The following is a 23583-nucleotide window of genomic DNA, read 5'->3' as shown; positions in this document are numbered from 1 at the left end:
TCACACACCATGGTCTGAGCTGAACACAAAGGATTATTTTTATAGTCTGGTGATCAGGACATCACATTAGAGCTCAGTCTGCGGAGCATCAGATCTGACCTGTCTGTCTGTCAGCCATGATGGATCACCCACCAAAGAGTTAAATGCTGTGTGTGTGTGTGTGTGTGTGTGTGTGTGTGTGTGTGTGTGTGTGTGTGTGTGTGTGTGTGTGTGTGTGTGTGTGTGTGTGTGTGTGTGTGTGTGTGTGACAAAAGACAAATCTACCCTATGCATTTTCATTCTCATCATTCACATTTCTCACCCATCTGCTCTTCAGAAAGAGGAAGCTATCTCACCCCTCTGGTCTTCAGAAAGAGGAAGCTCTCTCACCCCTCTGGGTCTTCAGAAAGAGGAAGCTCTCTCACCCCTCTGGGTCTTCAGAAAGAGGAAGCTATCTCACCCCTCTGGGTCTTCAGAAATAAGCTATCTCACCCTCTGGTCTTCAGAAAGAGGAAGCTATCGCACCCCTCTGGTCTTCAGAGAGAGGAAGATCTCTGGATGAACATAATGCTCATCAGTCAATGAATACAAGATTCATCATTTAATGTCTCCTTTGGTATAATGCTACATATTGACATAATGGAGAAGGCCCAGACTAACCTTTATGTCCTCAGGGATACACATGCATGCACGCACACACACAACAGTGATACACTTAACACACTTCTATAGTCACACACCCTGTACGGTGACCTACTGAGACTAAGCAGCAGGAGGCAGAGAGTCTGAAACGATGATGCTATTAGCACTTTGCTTTCCCCTCACAGCTCAAAGAGAAAGAGAGGGAGAGAGAGAGAGGGAGAGAGAGAGAGAGAGAGAGATAGAAAGAGAGGGAGAGAGAGAGAGAGAGAGAGTGAGAGAGAGAGTGAGACAGAGTGAGAGAGAGAGAGAAAGAGAAGGAGAGAGAGAGAGAGAGAGAGAGAGAGAGAGAGAGAGAGAGAGAGAAAAGAAAGAAGGAATGTAATGAACAGTAAAATGAACAGTAAACATTACACATACAGAAGTTTCAAAACAGTAAAGACATTACAAATGTCATATTATATATATACAGTGTTTTACAATGTACAAATGGTTAAAGGACACAAGATAAAATAAATAAGCATAAATATGGGTTGTATTTACAATGGTGTTTGTTCTTCACTGGTTGCCCTTTTCTCGTGGCAACAGGTCACAAATCTTGCTGCTGTGATTGCCCAGTAGATATGGGAGTTTTTCAAAATTTGATTTGTTTTCGAATTCTTTGTGGATCTGTGTAATCTGAGGGAAATATGTCTCTCTAATATGGTCATACATTGGGCAGGAGGTTAGGAAGTGCAGCTCAGTTTCCACCTCATTTTGTGGGCAGTGAGCACATAGCCTGTCTTCTCTTGAGAGCCATGTCTGCCTACAGCGGCCTTTCTCAATAGCAAGGCTATGCTCACTGAGTCTGTACATAGTCAAAGCTTTCCTTAATTTTGGGTCAGTCACAGTGGTCAGGTATTCTGCCGCTGTGTACTCTCTGTTTAGGGCCAAATAACATTCTAGTTTGCTCTGTTTTTTTGTTAATTCTTTCCAATGTGTCAAGTAATTATCTTTTTGTTTTCTCATTATTATCTCTTTCACAATGTAAACACATGTTTCCCGTGCCAATAAAGCCCCTTGAATTGAATTGAGAGTCACAGGAGATGACTCTATTAAACCATTAAAGTCCTCCTCTCTCCTTCTGCCCTCCATCGCCCTTTCCACCCCTCTCCTTGTTACCCTAATCTGGCCACTGTCTGCAGGCTGAAAACTAGGACAGTGTCCTGCATGTCCTCATGTGACGGTTCACTGACTGACACCTTAGGTTTAGACACAACGTCTTCTCTATCCCTGGGAGCTGGAACAAAATTAAAAATCTGGTCGGATTTTCTTCAGATTTTTGCCAGCCATATCAGTTCTGTTATAGCCACATACATTATTTTAACAGTTTTAGAAACTCCAGAGTGTTTTCTATCCAATACTACCAATTATATGCCTATACTGGCTTCTGGGCCTGAGTAACAGGGACATCAGTCAGGCGTAAATTCAGGACACTGCCCCCCTTAGCCCTAACTAGTTTATAAAGCAGCGATATTAGTGTCAGTAGGCTCCGAACATGCTGACCAAAGATGTGAAGACGGCTCAGTTGGAAAGATCACTAGGAGTAAAGGGTTATTTCCTCCAAAATTACATCCGTCTCTCATCACGTCGCGTGAAATCTGTGTCTCGTCCGACACTTGCCCTCTGAGGGTCTGTCAAGTGTCTCAGATGACCCCTGACCTCTCAGTGTCTCTCTGCGTTCAAGAGCCTTGTTTCTCAGTAAAGAGACTGGTGATATAGGCTGGATGTTGACGTGTAAGAATCAGGAAAAAGACAAGGCATGCAGTCTGTCTCTAGTTTTAAAGAAGTCTCCCTCTCTGTTAACCACATTGTGTTGTTGTTGTTGTTGTTGTTGTTGTTGTTGTTGATGTTGTTGTTGTTGATGTTGTTGTTGTTGCTGTTGTTGTTGTTGTTGTTGTTGTTATTGATGTTGTTGTTGTTGCTGTTGTTGTTGTTGTTGTGGTCGCCTTCGAAAGACGAGATAATTGGGTAGCGAATCTCTATCGAAAGGGCTTCTTAGTCCAGGACAAAATATGTGTCCGGGTAACTGCCCCTCACATTTCTGACAAGCCTCTCTGAGGTTCTGTTATCTTCTGGTATCTTGTATCTACTGGGAACCCTCAGGAAGACATGTGTCGCATGTTGTTTAACAGGCATCAGTCAACATGACACCTCCGCAACGGTAAGTAGATAACGCACTACTGTGCAAATAGCAGACTGCAAATAGCAGTGTATTTCAGTATTTTCTAATCAGATATGCTATCACTGCAGAACATTGTTGGTATAAGCTATTTGCAGGGTGAATTTATCCCTAGGGTCACCATTTAAGAGACATGGTCTAAATCTCCTTGAAGTGTTGATTGTTTCTCTGTGTCTCTCCAGCGATTAACATATGAAAGGACCCATTATGGAGGAGCACGACGTTGTTACTTTCGGCAGATTAGCAATGGTCATTTTGGCCCGTGATGCTGTTGACTGGTTTGCTAAACAGCTCTCCCTCTATAGCTTTCTCCCCTCCCCTCTCCATCACTTGCTCTTTCCCTCATCTCTCTCTCCCTCTATAGCGTTCTCCCTTCGTTCTCCCGTGCCTCTCTCTCTTACTTTCTCCCCTCCTCTCTCTCAAACTTTCTCCCCTCCATTCCTCTCCTTTCTCCTCTCTCTCTCTCTCTCTCGATTTCCGTCTCTCTCTCTCTCTCTCTCTCTCTCTCTCTCTCTCTCTCTCTCTCTCTCTCTCTCTCTCTCTCTCTCTCTCTCACACTTTCTCCCCTCCATTCCTCTCCTCTCTCTCTCTCTCTCTCTCTCTCTCTCACTTTCTCCCCTCCATTCCTCTCCTTTCTCCTCTCTCTCTCTCTCTCTCTCCCGATTTCCATCTCTCTCTCTCTCTCTCTCTCTCTCTCTCTCGCTCTCTCTCTCTCTCTCTCTCTCACACACTTTTTCCCCTCCCTTCCTCTCCTCTCCTCTCTCTCTAAACAGTGTTCTGTCATGTGGTAGTGTTGCTTCCAATTGAGTGGCTGAGTGTTGTTTAGATTTCTATAGTAGAGAGGAACAATGAAATCTGGTCACACACACACACACACACACACACACACACACACACACACACACACACACACACACACACACACACACACACACACACACACACAGCATACCTTTGCGTGACTGCCACAGCAGGGGAGTGAGTGGCTCTCAAACCGTGCTTCACAATGACCCAACAACCCCCATGCCGGCACACAGAAATTGTCTCACAAATACATTTCTACTCTATTCAAAAGCAAATAACACACACTGAAACTGCGCAAACACTACAATCACACTCTTCCACAGAATACATACAAATACACACGAAGTACACATGCAGTACACCTTCAGTAGACATGCAGTACACACGCAGTACACATGCATTAGACATGCAGTACAGATGCAGTACACATGCAGTACACATGCATTAGACATGCAGAACACATTAAGTACACATGCAGTACACATGCAGAACACATGCAGAACACATGCAGTGCACATGCAGTGCACATGCAGTACACATGCAGAACACATGCAGTACACATGCAGAACACATGCAGAACACATGCAGTACACATGCAGTACACATGCAGTACAGATGCAGTACACATGCAGTACACATGCAGAACACATGCAGAACACATGCAGAACACATGCAGAACACATGCAGAACACATGCAGTACACATGCAGTACACATGCAGAACACATGCAGTACACATGCAGTACAGATGCAGTACACATGCAGTACAGATGCAGTACACATGCAGTACACATGCAGTACACTTGCAGTACACATGCAGAACACATGCAGTACACATGCATTAGAAACAGATACAAAATAAAGCCCCATAATGACACAGTAGCACATGTAAATACTGGAGCACTCAATTACATAGATCTAAGCTTTGATCTGAAATACAAACATCACAAATCCCAGATTCAGAAATGCATAAATTACTGCCACAGACACAATGGCAAACAGTCAAACCTTCTCTCTTTCCTTTCCTCTGTCTCCCCCTATTGCTCTCTCTCCCCTCTCCCCCTCTCTCTGTACTTGCTCCCTCCCTTTCTCTACACCCCTTTCCCCCTGGAATTTCTCTCTCTCTCTTTCTCTCTCTCGCCCCCTTCTCTTTCTCTACCTTCCTTTCCCACTCTATTTTTCTCTTGCTCTCTCACTCTCTCCCTCTCTCTCTTTCCCTCTCTCTATCTCTTTCTCTCTCTCTCTTTCTCTCTACCTCCCTTTTTCCAGCAAATCTCCATTCACTTGCCAAGGACACCACAGTGCCTTTCCATTCCATCCACCATCCTTTTCCTTAACCCCCAAACACACACACAACCCCCTAAATATGAATTCAATATGTTTTGTTGGCATGGCCATGAACTCAAATAGATTGTCTACGTTCTCCCCCCCCGTCTCTCCCCCTCCATCTCTCCCCCTCCGTCTCTCTCCCCCTCCGTCTCTCCCCCTCCGTCTCTCGCCCCCTCCGTCTCCCCCTGTCTCTCCCCTCTCCGTCTCCCCCTCCGTCTCCCCCATCCGTCTCCCCCTCTGCCCCCCTCAGTCTCCCCCCTCCATCTCTCTCCCCCTCCGTCTCTCCCCCTCCGTCTCTCTCCCCCTCTGTCTCCCCCCTCAATCTCCGTCTCTCTCTCCCTCCGTCTCCCCCTCCGTCTCCCCCCTCCGTCTCGCCCCCTCCGCCCCCCTCCGTCTCTCTCCCCCTCCATCTTTCTCCCCCTCCGTCTCCCCCTCCGTCTCTCCCCCTCCGTCTCCCCCTCCGTCCCTCCCCTCCGTCTCCCCCCCCCTCCGTCTCTCCCCCCTCCATCTCTCCCCCTCCGTCTCTCCCCCTCCGTCCCTCTCCCCTCCGTCTCTCTCCCCCTCCGTCTCTCCCCCTCCGTCTCTCTCCCCAACCGTCTCTCCCCCTCCGTCTCTCTCCCCCTCCGTCTCTCCCCCTCCATCTCTCCCCCTCCGTCTCTCTCCCCGACCGTCTCTCCCCCTCCGTCTCTCCCCTCCGTCTCTCCCCCCTCCGTCTCTCTCCCCTCCGTCTCTCCCCCTCCGTCTCTCTCCCCTCCGTCTCTCCCCTCCGTCTCTCCCCCCTCCGTCTCTCTCCCCTCCGTCTCTACCCCCTCCGTCTCTCTCCCTCCGTCTCTACCCCCTCCGTCTCTCCCCCTCCGTCTCTCCCCCTCCGTCTCTCTCCCCCTCCGTCTCTCTCCCCTCCGTCTCTCCCCCTCCGTCTCTCTCCCCCTCCGTCTCTCCCCCTCCGTCTCTCCCCCTCCGTCTCTCTCCCCCTCCGTCTCTCCCCTCCGTCTCTCCCCCTCCGTCTCTCTCCCCGACCGTCTCTCCCCCTCCGTCTCTCCCCCTCCGTCTCTCCCCCTCCGTCTCTCTCCCCTCCGTCTCTCTCCCCTCCGTCTCTCCCCCTCCGTCTCTCTCCCCCTCCGTCTCTCTCCCCCTCCGTCTCTCTCCCCTCTGCCCCCCCCCCTCAGTCTCCCCCCTCCATCTCTCTCCCCCTCCGTCTCTCCCCCTCCGTCTCTCTCCCCCTCTGTCTCCCCCCCCCCTCAATCTCCGTCTCTCTCTCCCCTCCGTCTCCCCCCTCCGTCTCCCCCTCCGTCTCGCCCCTCCGCCCCCCTCCGTCTCTCTCCCCCTCCATCTTTCTCCCCTCCGTCTCCCCCTCCGTCTCTCCCCCTCCGTCTCCCCCTCCGTCCCTCCCCCTCCGTCTCCCCCCTCCGTCTCTCCCCCTCCATCTCTCCCCCTCCGTCTCTCCCCCTCCGTCCCTCTCCCCTCCGTCTCTCTCCCCCTCCGTCTCTCCCCCTCCGTCTCTCTCCCCAACCGTCTCTCCCCCTCCGTCTCTCTCCCCCTCCGTCTCTCCCCCTCCATCTCTCCCCCTCCGTCTCTCTCCCCGACCGTCTCTCCCCCTCCGTCTCTCTCCCCCTCCGTCTCTCCCCCTCCGTCTCTCTCCCCTCCGTCTCTCCCCCTCCGTCTCTCTCCCCTCCGTCTCTCCCCCTCCGTCTCTCCCCCTCCGTCTCTCTCCCCTCCGTCTCTACCCCCTCCGTCTCTCTCCCCTCCGTCTCTACCCCCTCCGTCTCTCCCCCTCCGTCTCTCCCCCTCCGTCTCTCTCCCCTCCGTCTCTCTCCCCCTCCGTCTCTCTCCCCTCCGTCTCTCCCCCTCCGTCTCTCTCCCCCTCCGTCTCTCCCCCTCCGTCTCTCCCCCTCCGTCTCTCTCCCCTCCGTCTCTCCCCCTCCGTCTCTCTCCCGACCGTCTCTCCCCCTCCGTCTCTCCCCCTCCGTCTCTCCCCCTCCGTCTCTCTCCCCTCCGTCTCTCTCCCCTCCGTCTCTCCCCCTCCGTCTCTCTCCCCTCCGTCTCTCTCCCCCTCCGTCTCTCTCCCCTCCGTCCGTCTCTCCCCCCTCACCGTCTCACATCGGTGTTCATGTTAGATGTTCATGTTTCACAAACATCAAATTCCAAACATTTTCCAAACATCAAATTTCAAAGAGTTTAAGGTTAAGTTTAGACCTTAACCTCTAGCGTCGAGCAATCCCGTATCCGGGAGCGTAATTATAGCCTCAAGCTCATTACCATAACGCAACATTAACTTTTCATGAAAATCGCAAATGAAATGAAATAAATATATTGGATCACAAGCTTAGCCTTTTGTTAACAACACTGTCATCTCAGATTTTCAAAATATGCTTTTCAACCATAGCTACACAAGCATTTGTGTAAGAGTATTTATAGCTAGCATAGCATTAAGCCTAGCATTCAGCAGGCAACATTTTCACAAAAACAAGAAAAACATTCAAATAAAATAATTTACCTTTGAAGGACTTCGGATGTTTTCAATGAGGAGACTCTCAGTTAGATAGCAAATGTTCAGTTTTTCCAAAAAGATTACTTGTGTAGGAGAAATCGCTCCGTTTTGTTCATCACGTTTGGCTAAGAAAAAAATCTGAAAATGCAGTCTCTACAACGCCGAACTTTTTACCAAATTAACTCCATAATATCGACAGAAACATGGCAAACGTTGTTTAGAATCAATCCTCAAGGTGTTTTTCACATATCTATTCGATGATAAATCATTCGTGGCAGCTGTGTTTCTCCTCGAAGCAAACGAAAAATACACGCAGCTGGAGATAACGCAATAATTGCAACGGAGGACACCATGCGGCCACCTGGTAGATGTAGTCTCTTAAGGTCAATCTTCCAATGATTTGCCTACAAATACGTCACAATGCTGTCGACACCTTGGGGAAACGACAGAAAGTCTAAGCTCATTCGTGACCCATACACAGCCTTATAAGGAGACATTGGAACACAGCGCATTCAAAATCTGGGACACTTCCTGTATGAAATTTCATCTTGGTTTCGCCTGTAGCATTAGTTCTGTGACAGACAATATCTTTGCAGTTTTGGAAACGTCAGAGTGTTTTCTTTCCAAAGCTGTCAATTATATGCATAGTCGAGCATCTTTTCGTGACAAAATATCTTGTTTAAAACGGGAACGTTTTTTTATCCATAAATTAAAAGAGCGCCCCCTATATCCAAGAAGTTAATGCCGATTTTCTATGATTAGGCAACTCAGAATGTTTAAGGTAAGGGTTACAGTTTAGGGTATAAACAAAACACTGGATTCGACTTGCAAACTTTGAAATCAGAGGCAGATGCTTCCGTTTATCCGCCATCTCTGTCAACAACATCCTAGCAAAAACCGGAAGGTGACAGCGCTCACTGTTTCTCCTAGTGAGCGGTTTACACGTCGCCCTCAGACATAGATGGACGTTGAATAATGACTTGTATCAGGGGTGACCTGACTGCCCTCGATCAACCTCCCTGAATGGTTTTTTAATGTTTTAAACTGTTATTTAACTAGGCAAGTCAGTTACGAACAAATTAAAACAGGTAGTCAGAGAGAGTTAAACAGGTAGTCAGAGAGAGGTAAACAGGCAGTCAGAGAGGTGATAAAACAGGCAGTCAGAGAGGGGTTAAACAGGCAGTCAGAGAGGTGTAAAACAGGCAGTCAGAGATAGTTAAACAGGTAGTCAGAGAGAGTTAAACAGGCAGTCAGAGAGGTGTAAAACAGGCAGTCAGAGAGAGTTAAACAGGCAGTCAGAGAGAGAGTTAAACAGGCAGTCAGGGAGAGAGTTAAATAGGCAGTCAGAAAGAGTTAAACAGGCAGTCAGAGAGAGAGTTAAACAGGCAGTCAGAGAGAGAGTTAAACAGGCAGTCAGAGAGAGAGTTAAACAGGCAGTCAGAGAGAGAGTTAAACAGGCAGTCAGAGAGAGAGAGTTAAACAGGCAGTCAGAGAGGTGATAAAACAGGCAGTCAAAGGGGTTAAACAGGCAGTCAGAGAGAGAGTTAAACAGGCAGTCAGAGAGAGAGTTAAACAGGCAGTCAGAGAGAGAGTTAAACAGGCAGTCAGAGAGAGAGTTAAACAGGCAGTCAGAGAGAGAGTTAAACAGGCAGTCAGAGAGGGGGTTAAATAGGCAGTCAGAGGGGGGGTTAAACAGGCAGTCAGAGAGGGGGTTAAACAAGCAGTCAGAGAGAGAGTTAAACAGGCAGTCAGAGAGAGAGTTAAACAGGCAGTCAGAGAGAGAGTTAAACAGGCAGTCAGAGAGAGAGTTAAACAGGCAGTCAGAGAGAGAGTTAAAACAGGTACACTTCAGGTACAGTACAGAAGGTCTGTTCAGTCTCAATGGTTTTTACTGTGCCTGTTATCTATGAACCACAGCTCTGGATTGAAAAAAACTGAAAACAGAAGACGTGGATCTGTGCAACAGTCCCAGTACTCAGCGCTGGGAAGAATGGCTATGAAAAACAAAGAGAAAAAAATACATTGGTTTCAAGATGACCAAAATAAAGAGCTGTTTTTGCGTGTGTGTGCGAGAGTGTGTGTGTGAGTGCGTGCCTGTGTGCGTGTGTGTGAGTGCGTGCCTGCCTGTGTGTGTGAGTGCGTGCGAGTGCGTGCGTGTGAGTGCGTGCCTGCGTGTGTGCTTGTGTGCGTGAGTGTGTGTGTGAGTGCGTGCCTGTGTGCACGAGTGCGTGCCTCGATCACTCCACTTAGTCTATAAAAACGGCCTTATCTTACCGGGAGGTGAGAGGAGAGACAGGTATAAAGGTCAGGTCAGAAAAACAATTAGTTTATATTTATATTTAATTTCATCCATACAGGCTGTGGAGCATAAAACCTATCAATAAACACCATTAAAAACAAATTCTTATTTACAATGACAGCATACCCCAGCCAAACCTTAACAACACTGGGCCAATTGTGCACCGCACTATGGGACTCCCCATCACAGCCTGGAATCGAACCAGGGTCTGTAGTGTCACCTCTATTACTGAGATGCAGTTCCTCGGATCACTGCGCCACTCAGGAGTCCCAATGCATGCAGAGTCTCAATTTGATGTTTGTTCCATTTGGTTATTTCTTGGTTGGTTGGTTGGTTGGACCCCAGACCTCAAAACCATAAAAGGCAATGGGTTCTATGACTGGGTGAGCGGACCCCAGACCTCACAACCATAAAGGGCAATGGGTTCTATGACTGGTTCAAGTATTTTTTGCCAGATCCTAATATGGATGTCGAATTGTATGTTCATTTTAATGGCGTAGAATGTCTTTCTTGCTTTGTCTCTCAGATTGTTCACAGCTTTGTGGAAGTTACCTATGATGCTGACATTTAAGTCGATGTAGCTATAATTCTTGCTCTAAGGTAATGGTGTCTACGTGGCATTTGTATTTGTGGTCCTGGGAGTTTGACCTTTTTTGGAACACCATTATTTTTTTTTATCTTACAGAGATTTACTCTCAGGGCCCAGGTCTGTCAGGGCCCAGGTCTGTCAGGGCCCAGGTCTGACTGAATTTGTGCAGAAGATCTAGGTGCTGCTGTAGGTTGGGGACAGAAGCACCAGATCCTCAGCAAACAGTAGACATTTGACTTCAGAGTCTAGTAGGGGTGAGGCTGTGTGCTGCAGACTGTTCTAGTGCCCTCGCCAATTCGTTGATATATATGTTGAAGAGGGTGGGGCTTAAGCTGCATCCCTGTCTCACCCCATGGCTGTGTTTTGTTGTTGCCAATTTTAACTGTACACTTGTTGTTTGTGTACAGGGATTTTATAATGTTGTCTGTTTTTCCCCCAACATCACTTTTCATCAATTTATATAGCAGACCCTCATGCCTTTGTTTTGGTCTGTTTGTTTGTCAATTAGGCTGTGCAGGGTGAATACGTGGTCTGTCGTACGATAATTTGGGAAAAAGACCATTTGACATTTAATACCTTGTTTTCAGTGAGGAAATGTACAAGTCATTAATGACAATATGGAGAATGTTCCCAAGGTTGCTGTTGACGCAAATCTCCGGGAAGTTAGTGGGGTGAAATTTGTCTCCACTTTTGTGGATTGGGGTGATCAGTCCTTGGTTGCAAATATTGGGGAAGATGCCAGAGCTTTTATTTAGTATACCATCAACACCACAGGCCTTTTTGGGTTGGAAGGTTTGTATTTTGTCCTGTAGTACATTCAATGGGGGTGGCAGGTAGCCTAGTGGTTAGAGCGATGGGCCAGTAATCGAAATGTTACTACATCGAGTCTCTGAGCTGATAAGGTAAATATCTGTCATTCTGCCCTTGAACAAAGCAGTTAAACCACTGTTACTAGGCTGTCATTGGAAATAAGAATTTGTTCTTACCTAACTTGCCTAGTTAAATTAAGGTTTTAAAAATATAGTCATGGGGTCAAATTTATCTCCACTTTTGTGGATTGTGGTGATCAGAGCTAAGGATGATGTTAAAGAGTTTAAGTATAGCCAAAGGGAATTTGTTGTCTATATATTTTAAAATCTCATTGAGGATACCATCAACACCACAGGCTTTTTTGGGTTGGAGGGTTTGTATTTTGTCCTGTAGTTCATTCAATGTAACTGGAGAATTCAGTGGGTTCTGGTCGTCTTTAATAGTTGATTCTAAGATTTATAGTTCATCCTGTACATGTTTTTGTTGTTTGGTCTTTGTTATAGGGACAAAAAGAGTGGAGAAGTGGTTTACCTATATTGGATATGCAGCTCTACATGTTTTTCTTGGTTTAGTGTTTTCCAATTTTACCAGAAGTGGTTAGATTCTATGGATTATTCAATTACATTGAGCTGATTTCTGATGTGCTGTTCCTTCTTTTTCCGTAGTGTATTCCTGTATTGTTTTAGTGATTCACCAAAGTGAAGGCTCAGCTTTTCTGGGTCTTTATGTTTTTGGTTAGGTACGTTTCTCAGTTTCTTTCTTAGGTTTTTCCATTCTTCATCAAACCATTTTGTCATCGTTTTTCATTTTCTTAGGTTGTCTGCTTGACATTTTCAGATTTGATAGAGACGCTGAAAGGTCAAATATACTGTTTTTGTACTGCCAAAATTACAACTTCACTATTGAAATGTTTTTCCAGAAAGTTGAATTTGTTGCTGTCTAAATGTTTTGGGCTGGTTTCTAGACTACTTTCCTTCCATCTATAGCATTTATTCATACAGTATTTGATCTGATTGGGGTGTCAGTGGGCTTTGCTAAAGTAATCCACTGGTACTACTGCCAAGGGATGAGCTGTAGCTGTACCTAACATAGGAGTCTCCTCAAGCGGGGAGGGGGGAGAAGTAAAGATCTTTGTCCTCTGCTCTTCATCAGGCAAGCGTCCACACTTCATCCTAAGTGCACAAGGACTACCAAGCCTCAACCTGTGACTATCTCATTCCCCATCCATCTTCTTGGCTTACCCCTTTCCTCCAAATCTGAGTACTACCCACAATGAGCTGTCAAAATATGCCAAAGCATGCAACCCTCGTCCCCATATCCCCGTATCTGATCAGCTCAATCCAGCTCACACTGTCATTTAAATCTCCCCTACGCCTACTTCTCAACTCCGATCTCACACACACACAGCCCCAGTTGATTTAAATAGCTCCCTCCCTCCATACCCTCCTCCCTCTCTCCCTCTCCCTTCCTCTCTTTCCCTCCCTCTTTTTATATCTCCCTCCCCGTCTCTCTCCCTCTCCTCTCCTCCTCTCTGTACTTGCTCTCTCCCTTTCTCTACATCCCTTTCCCTCACTCTCTTTCCCCTTCTCTCTCTCTGCCTCCCTTTCCCCCTGGCATTCCCCCCCCTCTCTCTCTCTCTTTTTCCCTCCCTCACTTCTTGTTCTCTCTCATTCAGTTTTTGTGATCTCTCCGTTAGTCAGTTTGTCCTGAGGATATAAAGCCACCTACACACTGAGGAGCGGGGCAGTGGGATCACACAACACAGAAAACACCAGCTAGCAGCTATCTCCGGCATCAGCTCATTCTCATAACAAATGTCCCACTTCACTCTGCATCAATACTTACATAAACACCCGTTTAAATCCATCCACCCGCCGCCCCACACAAACACAACACGGAACAGCTCTGCAGTGTCACAGCCAGCAATTCTACATAAATCCAAAGACAGCACACACAACAGTCCCAAACAGTCGTATCTCATCCCAGCAAACCAAAATTGGTTCAGTGAAAGTACAAAGAAAAAGAATGTTGGTCGCGGCAAATCTGTCCAAATGATTATAGAATGTTTGTATAAAACATTTGCCTGTTGTTGCAAGAACATTCCTAGAACACATTTTGTTCTTTAAAGTTTCTCGGAATGTTTCATGAGGTTCTGGGAAATGTCTGGTGGGAACATTGTGGAGACATCATAAACGATATGTTTCCAAAACACACAAAAAACTGTCCAGTTGTGCGGATGATTCTACGATGTTTATTTTTAGGGTGAAAAAAAACATTCACCTGATCTTACAAGAACTTTCCCAGAATTAATTTAGTCACTTCTTTAAATGTTCCCAGAACTCATTTAGTCACTTCTTTAAATGTTCCCAGAACTAATTTAGTCACTTCTTTAAAGGTTCCCAGAACTCATTTAGTCACTTCTTTAAATGTTCCCAGAACTAATTTAGTCACTTCTTTAACTGTTCCCAGAACTAATTTAGTCACTTCTTTAAATGTTCCCAGAATTAATTTAGTCAGTTCTTTAAATGTTCCCAGAACTCATTTAGTCAGTTCTTTAAATGTTCCCAGAACTAATTTAGTCAGTTCTTTAAATGTTCCCAGAATTAATTTAGTCAGTTCTTTAAATGTTCCCAGAACTCATTTAGTCAGTTCTTTAAATGTTCCCAGAACTCATTTAGTCAGTTCTTTAAATGTTCCCATAACTCATTTAGTCAGTTCTTTAAATGTTCCCAGAACTCATTTAGTCAGTTCTTTAAATGTTCCCAGAACTCATTTAGTCAGTTCTTTAAATGTTCCCATAACTCATTTAGTCAGTTCTTTAAATGTTCCCATAACTCATTTAGTCAGTTCTTTAAATGTTCCCATAACTCATTTAGTCAGTTCTTTAAAGATTCCCAGAACTGATTTAGTCAGTTCTTTAAAGGTTCCCAGAATGTTTATTTAGGCTGTTGAACATTATGGGGATATGACAAGAGAAAGGATCCCAAAACACTAAAACTATACAGCTGTGATGATGGTTACAATGTTTAAGTTAGGTTATTATAGGACATTCCTATAATGTTGTAAGAATGTTTGATGGAACACCTGGTTTAAATTCTTTAAAGGTTCCCAGGAGATTTAACTGAGTTACAGGAATTGTATGGGATGTTGAAAAGAATGTGGTTGTGATATTCAGATACGTTGCACGGAACATTCCCACAATGTTGCACAATTTCCATTATAAGTCTGTTTTTTTATGAAGTTCATAGCATATTTAGTTTTTAGGTTTAAAATAACATTACATCGACGTTCACGCAATGTTGTCTTGGAGGTCCACAGAACATTTCTAAAACGTTTAGGAAACGTTATTTTATCTATTTAACCTTTATTTAACCAGGAAGGGCTCATTGAAATTAAAATATATTTTTCAAGAGCGCCCTGGCCAAGATAGGCAGCACCAAGTCATTACAAAAAAATTACAGACAGACAACATGAAAAACTACAAGTAATCTAGTAAAAACCATTGAATTCACAAGAGTATAAAACAGCAAACATTGACAGGTCAGGGAATCAGCCTCAAAATCCTTCATCAGTGATTTAAAAACACCAATCGGGACAAGTTCATAAGTATATTTAAGTTTGACTTAATATTACCACAACATTCCCAGCGTGCAAATGTGTCCTTAACTAGATTGGAATACATCCCCATTGAGGTTCTCTCCAGATTTAATTATAATTTTGCATTTGGAGGCATTTTATTTTTTATAGACTTTAATCACACAAACATATATTTTTTTAATACACTTTATATGCTGACAATGTGCAGTTTGAACCTGTAATGTTTGGTTCCTAAGCCAGGTTGTTTATCCTCTGCACCAACAGAGAATCTCTTTCACACTTTTGTTGTTGCTGTTGCATGTAACTATGGAAGTATGGTCAATGAGGAATTCCGTGGTTCCTTTTTTATCCTTCTTAAACATAACTAACCCATAATCCATAACTAACCCATAACTAACCCATAACTAACCCATAATCCATAACTAACCCATAACCCATAACTAACTCATAACCCATAACTAACCCATAACCCATAACTAACCCATAACCAACCCATAACTAACCCATAACCCATAACTAACCCATAACCCATAACTAACCCATAACCCATAACTAACCCATAACTAACCCATCACCCATAACTAACCCATAACTAACCCATAACTAACCCATAACTAACCCATAACCAACCCATAACTAACCCATAACCCATAACTAACCCATAACCCATAACTAACCCATAACCAACCCATAACTAACCCATAACCCATAACTAACCCATAACCCATAACTAACCCATAACCCATAACTAACCCATAACTAACCCATAACTAACCCATAACCCATAACTAACCCATAACTAACCCATAACCCATAACTAACCCAGGGATATACTGGTAACTGGGTTACCCACCATCACTCCCCCCATCCTCTTTATGTGCCGTGTCATTCTGGGCCCATATTTACAAGGTATCCAATACTATGAGTGCTGATCTAGGATCAGATGGCACATTTTCTTTTTTTAATGTTCACACTTTATTTTTTTCTAATCGCTGACTGGATACATCTGGACGAAATATTGACATCCTCTCTTTTAGTGGGAACCAAACATTACAGGTTCAAAAGGGCACATTGGCAACATATAAAGTATAAAAAATGATGTTTGTGTTTGTATGATGTATTGCTGTTCAGATGTCCTATGAAATTAAAACGTGTGCCTATATGTAAACGCCAACACAGTCGTCAAATGCTTATTGTCATTAAATCTGAAGAGAAACGTAACGGGGATGTATTCCAATCTGCGACAAATCTGCATGTAGAGAATGTTATGGATTTAGCATTGCAGACTGGATTTAGCATTCCAGACTGGATTTAGCATTCCAGACTGGACTGGATTTAGCATTCCAGACTGGACTGGATTTAGCATTGCAGACTGGATTTAGCATTCCAGACTGGATTTAGCATTCCAGACTGGACTGGATTTAGCATTCCAGACTGGACTGGATTTAGCATTGCAGACTGGATTTAGCATTCCAGACTGGACTGGATTTAGCATTCCAGACTGGACTGGATTTAGCATTGCAGACTGGATTTAGCATTCCAGACTGGATTTAGCATTCCAGACTGGACTGGATTTAGCATTCCAGACTGGACTGGATTTAGCATTGCAGACTGGATTTAGCATTCCAGACTGGATTTAGCATTCCAGACTGGATTTAGCATTCCAGACTGGACTGGAATTAGCATTCCAGACTGGACTGGATTTAGCATTGCAGACTGGATTTAGCATTCCAGACTGGACTGGATTTAGCATTGCAGACTGGATTTAGCATTCCAGACTGGATTTAGCATTCCAGACTGGACTGGATTTAGCATTCCAGACTGGACTGGATTTAGCATTCCAGACTGGACTGGATTTCGCATTGCATTCTGGATTTAGCATTGCAGACTGGATTTAGCATTGCAGACTGGATTTAGCATTCCAGACTGGATTTAGCATTGCTGACTGGATTTAACACTGCAGACTGGATTTCGCATTCCAGAATGGACTGGATTTAGCATTCCAGAATGGACTGGATTTAGCATTGCAGACCGGATTTATAAATCTGGCCAAATAAAGACATCCTCTCTTTTATGAGATTATATCTGAGCCTTAATTACACCGTTTATTGTTTTTAATTAACATAGTTAAAGAGTATGCGACGTTGACTCGGGAATGTTCAGCTCTGCAGTCAGATCATTAACCCTCATTGCCACCAGGGGATACATGTGCTGTTGCAGTTTTCTTTCCTTTCAGTCTAATATGGTCAATCAGGACACAAAATCATTTCTGAGTTATTAAACATTTACATTTACATTTAAGTCATTTAGCAGACGCTCTTATCCAGAGCGACTTGTAACACTGGAATGGGCCAAAATTCACCCAACTTATTGTGGGATGAATGTGGAAGGCTACCTGAAACGTTTGACCCAAGTTTAACAATTTAAAAGAAATACTAATTCAGTGTATGTAAATTTCTGACCCACTGGGAATGTGATGAAAGAAATAAAAGCTGAAATAAAATAAATAAATCATTGTCTCTACTATTATTCTGACATTTCACATTCTTAAAATAAAGTGGTGATACTAACTGACCTAAAACAGGGAATTTTAACTTGGATTAAAACTTTATGCCACCAAAGTAGAGCTGCAGTTTAGTGGGGGGTTTTCAATCTAATATGGCCAATCAGGACGCAGAATAATTTCGGAGTTCCCATCCTCTTCATGTCCATCTTTTAACACTGTATTTTTTATTTCACTATTTGCTATTGCGTTTTTATTGTCGACTATTTTAATTTTAATTAAATTTAAATCACAATCACAGTAAGTTACTTCATTATTACCCATAATAATAATAATAATAAAATAAATAAACATAATAATGATTTGATATTGAGATTTAAAAAAACTGCATTGGACATTTAAATCAATAAATTATTATTCCATTGAACCATTAATTTGTTTTTTGTTTATTATGTGTCATCATTTTTTCAAGAATTGGTATTGCATGGTATTGCAATACAGACATACAGAATGGACTAAATGGAAATGGAAAAAGAAGAAATAAATAGTGTAAAAATTGAAAGTTAAACTTTTCAGAAGGAACCAGGAGGAAAATATGACAGGGGGAACCATGCGTTAACCAATATAATTTCTACTTTAAAACGCATGACATGGTTCCTCATGTCTTATTTTTCATGATCTGAAAAACAAAAGTGATCGTAGATCAGCACTCGTAGGAGCATGGGTTTCCTGATTGTATGATTCAATGCTTTGTTTGACCCCGATTGGTGCTGACCAAATATGGTGTCCTAGAGGATATACTACACCACTAATGATACAGTGAAATCTGGTTACGTTCTAGGATCTCTGACATGGTGTCCTATAGGATATACTACACCCCTAATGATACAGTGAAGTCTGGTTACGTTCTAGGATCTCTGATATGGTGTCCTATAGGATATACTACACCCCTAATGATACAGTGAAATCTGGTTACGTTCTAGGATCTCTGATATGGTGTCCTATAGGATATACTACACCCCTAATGATACAGTGAAGTCTGGTTACGTTCTAGGATCTCTGATATGGTGTCCTATAGGATATACTACACCCTAATGATACAGTGAAATCTGGTTACGTTCTAGGATCTCTGATATCGTGTCCTATAGGATATACTACACCCCTAATGATACAGTGAAGTCTGGTTACGTTCTAGGATCTCTGATATGGTGTCCTATAGGATATACTACACCCCTAATGATACAGTGAAATCTGGTTACGTTCTAGGATCTCTGATATGGTGTCCTATAGGATATACTACACCCCTAATGATACAGTGAAGTCTGGTTACGTTCTAGGATCTCTGATATGGTGTCCTATAGGATATACTACACCCCTAATGATACAGTGAAATCTGGTTACGTTCTAGGATCTCTGATATGGTGTCCTATAGGATATACTACACCCCTAATGATACAGTGAAGTCTGGTTACGTTCTAGGATCTCTGATATGGTGTCCTATAGGATATACTACACCCCTAATGATACAATGAAGTCTGGTTACATTCTAGGATCTCTGAGGAATAAATACAAACATGATTTGACTGGTTGAAACAACGTTTAGGCTTAGATTTTCACAGATTCCTTTCTTTGCTAATTGAACGTGTGGAAATACAAAATTCGATCGTGCATGCTATATGAACCTTTTCTTACAAAACGACACTTCATGTTATCTCTAGGACCCTTTGGATGATAAAACAGAGCAAGATTTCAGAATGTAAGAAAAACATTTCACCTTCAGAGGTGAATTTATGAAAGTGTTTTGTTGTTAGGAGCTCTCCTCAAACAATAGCATGTCATTTTTTTCTGCAGTAATAGTTACTGTAAATGGGACAGTGCAGTTATATTAACAATAATGTAAGCTTTCAACCGATATAAGACACTTATATGTACCGACATTTGTTGTTTCTCTAAAATCTGCGATCGTGACACAAGGCGCTGCATGATTTACAACTGTCCCTGTTGACGGAACGCCTTTCCCTAATTAAATCTGAAGTGGAACATAATGGGCATGTATTCCAATCTGCTACACATTTGTGGTAATATTAGGTACAGTATTTTGTGTTGAGCATATTTTGTGTTTTTGGGAACTTGCTTCGTGTAATGTATCCACACTGTTCCCAAAACCTAACTAAATGTTCTGGGAACCTTTAAAGGGAAATGTCACAATTTCTCAACTTCAACTTTCAACTTCATATTCATCATCTCCATCTCTGACTTGCCTAGTTAAATTAAGGTTAAAATTTAAAGAAATTCAAACGCGCAATATTACCATTCTGTATGTTGAAGTGATGCTGAAGATGATGAATAAAAGTGGAATATTTGTGAGATTTCCCTTTAAAGAACTCAGAAAGGCTGTTCTGTCAAGATTCTTGCAACATCAAAGGATTTTTTTTTTGCACCCTGATACAAATTCTATCTGAATGTCAGCACAACTGAACAGTTTTAGTGTTTCTGGAAACCTATCTCTTGTTATATACCCACAACGTTCCCACAAAACTAAAGAAACATTCTGGGAACCTTTAAAGAACAGACAGTAATGTGTTCTAGGAACGTTCTGGGAACCTTTAAAGAACAGACAGTAATGTGTTCTAGGAACGTTCTTACAACATAACATGAATTGTTTTTTGCACCCCAAAAATAATCTTTGTATGCTGAACAAAAATATAAAAACAACAATTTCTCTGATTTTACTGGGTTACAGGTCATATAAGTAAATAAGTCCATTTAAATGGATTCATTAGGCTATAAAAAAAGGTAGGGGTGTGGATCAGAAAACCAGTCAGTCTCTTGTGTGACCACCATGTGCCTCTTCAATGGCTGTGTGAAGTTGCTGGATATTGGCAGGAACTGGAACACGCAGTCGTACATGTCGATCCAGAGCATCCCAAACATGCTCAATGGGTGACATGTCTGGTGAGTATGCAGGCCATGGAAGAACTGAGACATTTTCAGCATCCAGGAATTGTGTACAGAACCTTGCCACATGGGGCCGTGCATTATCATGCTGAAACATGAGGTGGTGATGGAGGCGGATGAATGGCTCGACAATGGGCGTCAGGGTCTCGTCACCGTATCGCTGTGCATTCAAATTGACATCGATAAAATGCAGTTGTGTTTGTTGTCTGTAGCTTGTGCCTGCCCATACCATAACCCCACTGCCACCATGGGGCACTCTCTTCACAACGTTGACATCAACAAACCGCTCACCCAAATGATGCCATACACGTGGGCTGCGGTTGTGAGGCCGGTTGGACGCACTGACAAATTCTCAAAAAACTAAGTTGGAAGCGAATTATGGTAAAGAAATTAACAATCAATTCTCTGGCAACAGCTGTGGTGGATATTCCTGCAGTCACATGCCAATTGCACGCTCAATATAAACTTGAGACATCTGTGGCACTGTGTTGCGTGACAAAGCTGCTAATTTTAGAGGGGAATTTTATTGTCCCCAGCACAAGGTGCATCTGTGTAAGGATAATGCTGTTTAATACGCATCTTGATATGCCACACCTGTCAGGTGGATGGATTGTCTTGGCAAAGGAGAAATGCTCACTAACAGGAATGTAAACACATTTTCTTTGCCAAATTGCTTTGAGAAATAAGCTTTTTGTGCGTATGGAAAATTCCTGGGATGTTTTATTTCAGCTCATGAATCACGGGACCAACACTTCACATGTTGCGTTTATATGTTTTTATTTCAGTGTAGAATCATCTGCACAACTGGACAGTTTTTGTGTTTTGGTGTTTCTCCCTCCAAACTACAGTATTCTCACAACCTCAGGGAACATTCTGGAAACCTTTGAAGAACAGACAAAATGTGTTCCTGTGAACGTTCTCGCAACGTCAGGTGAATGTTTTATACAAACATTGTATCTTTGAATGTGTTTTGGATGTGATCATCGTAACGTCACATAAAATCATGAATGAAACTTAATGGGAATCTTAGATAATGTTCTGAGAATGTTCCCGGTTTTCTGGGAAGTAAGTGATAACAATATAACAATTAAGATTAATAGTGATTTAGAATGATAGTCCGAAATTCTTTTGTTCAAATTCGACTCATAAAATGACAAAACAAATTCAACAAAATAACCAGAAACCGTGGAACAAAGCAGACAAACTTGATTCCTATTCAACATATGCAACCACGCTTGTGGAAACTGCCCTCCTAAATTCAGCCAACCATAAAGTGACCTGACTAATCATTCAACTGTCAACCGTCCATCCTAAATTCAGCCAACCATAAAGTGACCTGTCTATCATTCAACTGTCAACCGTCCATCCTAAATTCAGCCAACCATAAAGTGACCTGTCTATCATTCAACTGTCAACCGTCCATCCTAAATTCAGCCAACCATAAAGTGACCTCTCCTTCCATCTGTATGTTGGAACCATTCCCCACATTTTTCAAGAATTGCCAGCAAGAAATTTGCTTGAAAAACACTAAAATGTTCTACCATAGATACACAACTATTTATTCTTAACTTAATAAAGACAATGATTTATATCAGCCATGCAAAAAAAAAAAGATCCCGCACATTCAGACACACACAGTCAAACACTGTGGGGTAACACACACACACACACAGTCAAACACTGCGGTGTAACACACACACACACACAGCGGGTCACATACACACACACACACAGCGGGTCACATACACACACACACACAGCGGGTCACATACACACACACACACAGCGGGTCACATACACACACACACAGCGGGTCACATACACACACACACACAGCGGGTCACATACACACACACACACAGCGGGTCACATACACACACACACACAGCGGGTCACATACACACACACACACAGCGGGTCACATACACACACACACAGCGGGTCACATACACACACACACAGCGGGTCACATACACACACACACACAGCGGGTCACATACACACACACACAGCGGGTCACATACACACACACACACACAGCGGGTCACATACACACACACACACACACAGCGGGTCACATACACACACACAAAGTCACACACAAGATGATCCAACAGTCTCCACCGGCTATACACATACAATCTCCAAACAGTCTCCACCGGCTATACACATAAACACTCACATCATTTTACCCTGGGTGTGTACCCTACCACTGTGGGCAGCCTAACTCACCTTGATACTCCTGTCCCGGAGTGTAGTGGGTGGGGTCCCCAGCGATCTGTAGGGTGAGGAGCACCTCTCCCCCTCCCTCTGCCACCCCGGACCCCTCCAACTCCCCATGGTGGGTACACAGGAAGAAGAAAGGGTTGAAGTGGGGGTAGAAGCCTGCCACAGGGGGACTCCCCAAATCCATACCGGCCGCCAACACCAGGGCCAGCAGGGCACAGCCGAGGGCACCCCCGAAAGAGGCCCGTGCCATCCCCCCCGTGAAGAACGAGGGAAAGAGGGAACGAGGGCGAGCTGGATGAGGCAGAGTGAGAGTGGTGGTGCGTGGTGGTGGACAGGTTGTCACAGATAGAGCTCCAGATGGCTTGAGGGCTGGAGTCAACTTGGAGAAAGAAAGTCCAGCTGGATGAGTGAGGTTACGTTCTAGAAGTGTGTGGATATATATGTGTGTGTGTGTGGTGCTGGCTATAAAGGAGACTGTAGCACTCTGTTTCTATGTTCCTCTTCTTCTTCTCTTCTCTTTCTCTCCTCTCTTCCGTCTACTCTGTGGGAGTTCAGAGCTAGTCTGTTCTGTCCTGCTCCATGGTTTAAATACCTCCTCCCCCCCTCCCTCTGTTTCCCTCTCTCCTCCCCTTCACCCACCCCTCCCTCCCTCCCTGTCTCTCTTTCAGCTCCACACGTGCTGTACGCTCTATGAGCTGGCCTCCCCCTTCGCTCTCTCTCTCTCTCTCTCTCTCTCTCTCTCTCTCTCTCTCTCTCTCTCCCTCTCTCTCTCCTCCCATTTTTTATGTCAGTCAGTCTATCATTCTGTGATTTTCTCTCCAGCTCTTTCGCCCTCTTTCTCTCTATCCGTCTCTCTATTCCTCACTCCCTCTCTCTATTCCAGCTTTCTGTTCTTCCTTTCTCTACATCTTGCTTTCTCTATTTCAGCCCTCTCTCTCTCTATCCCACTGTACCACTCCACCCAGCACCCTTCCATCTCTCTCCAGACCTTAGCTGTCTTATCGCTATGCATCGGTTGGTTTCTTTATCTCCACCATACAAGACATAGAGATCTCTGAGAGGAGAGAGAGATCCCAGCTTATTCACTCTTCTCTTTGTCTTTTCTCCATCCACTATCCAGCCTGTCTCCTCCTCTCTCA

The 23583-nt window shown here is 43.9% G+C and overlaps 1 protein-coding gene across 1 annotated transcript in view; it reads right to left on the bottom strand.

Moving 5' to 3' along the window:
- The window catches only part of LOC115120311 (reelin-like), a 427502-nt gene extending 404519 nt beyond the window's left edge, over positions 1 to 22983 (bottom strand). Inside the window, exon 1 of the mRNA XM_065022290.1 lies at positions 22448 to 22983. Coding sequence (XP_064878362.1) covers positions 22448 to 22694 — 247 coding nt within the window. The 5' untranslated portion in view covers positions 22695 to 22983. The remainder of the gene's footprint in view (positions 1 to 22447) is intronic.
- Positions 22984 to 23583: the final 600 nt, after the last annotated feature.

This window comes from Oncorhynchus nerka, linkage group LG9a (genome assembly GCF_034236695.1).
Source record: "Oncorhynchus nerka isolate Pitt River linkage group LG9a, Oner_Uvic_2.0, whole genome shotgun sequence".
In the NCBI taxonomy this organism is placed as follows: Eukaryota; Metazoa; Chordata; class Actinopteri; order Salmoniformes; family Salmonidae; genus Oncorhynchus; species Oncorhynchus nerka.
The sequence above is the reverse complement of the archived record's forward strand: the minus strand, read 5'-3'. Positions and strand labels throughout refer to the sequence as shown.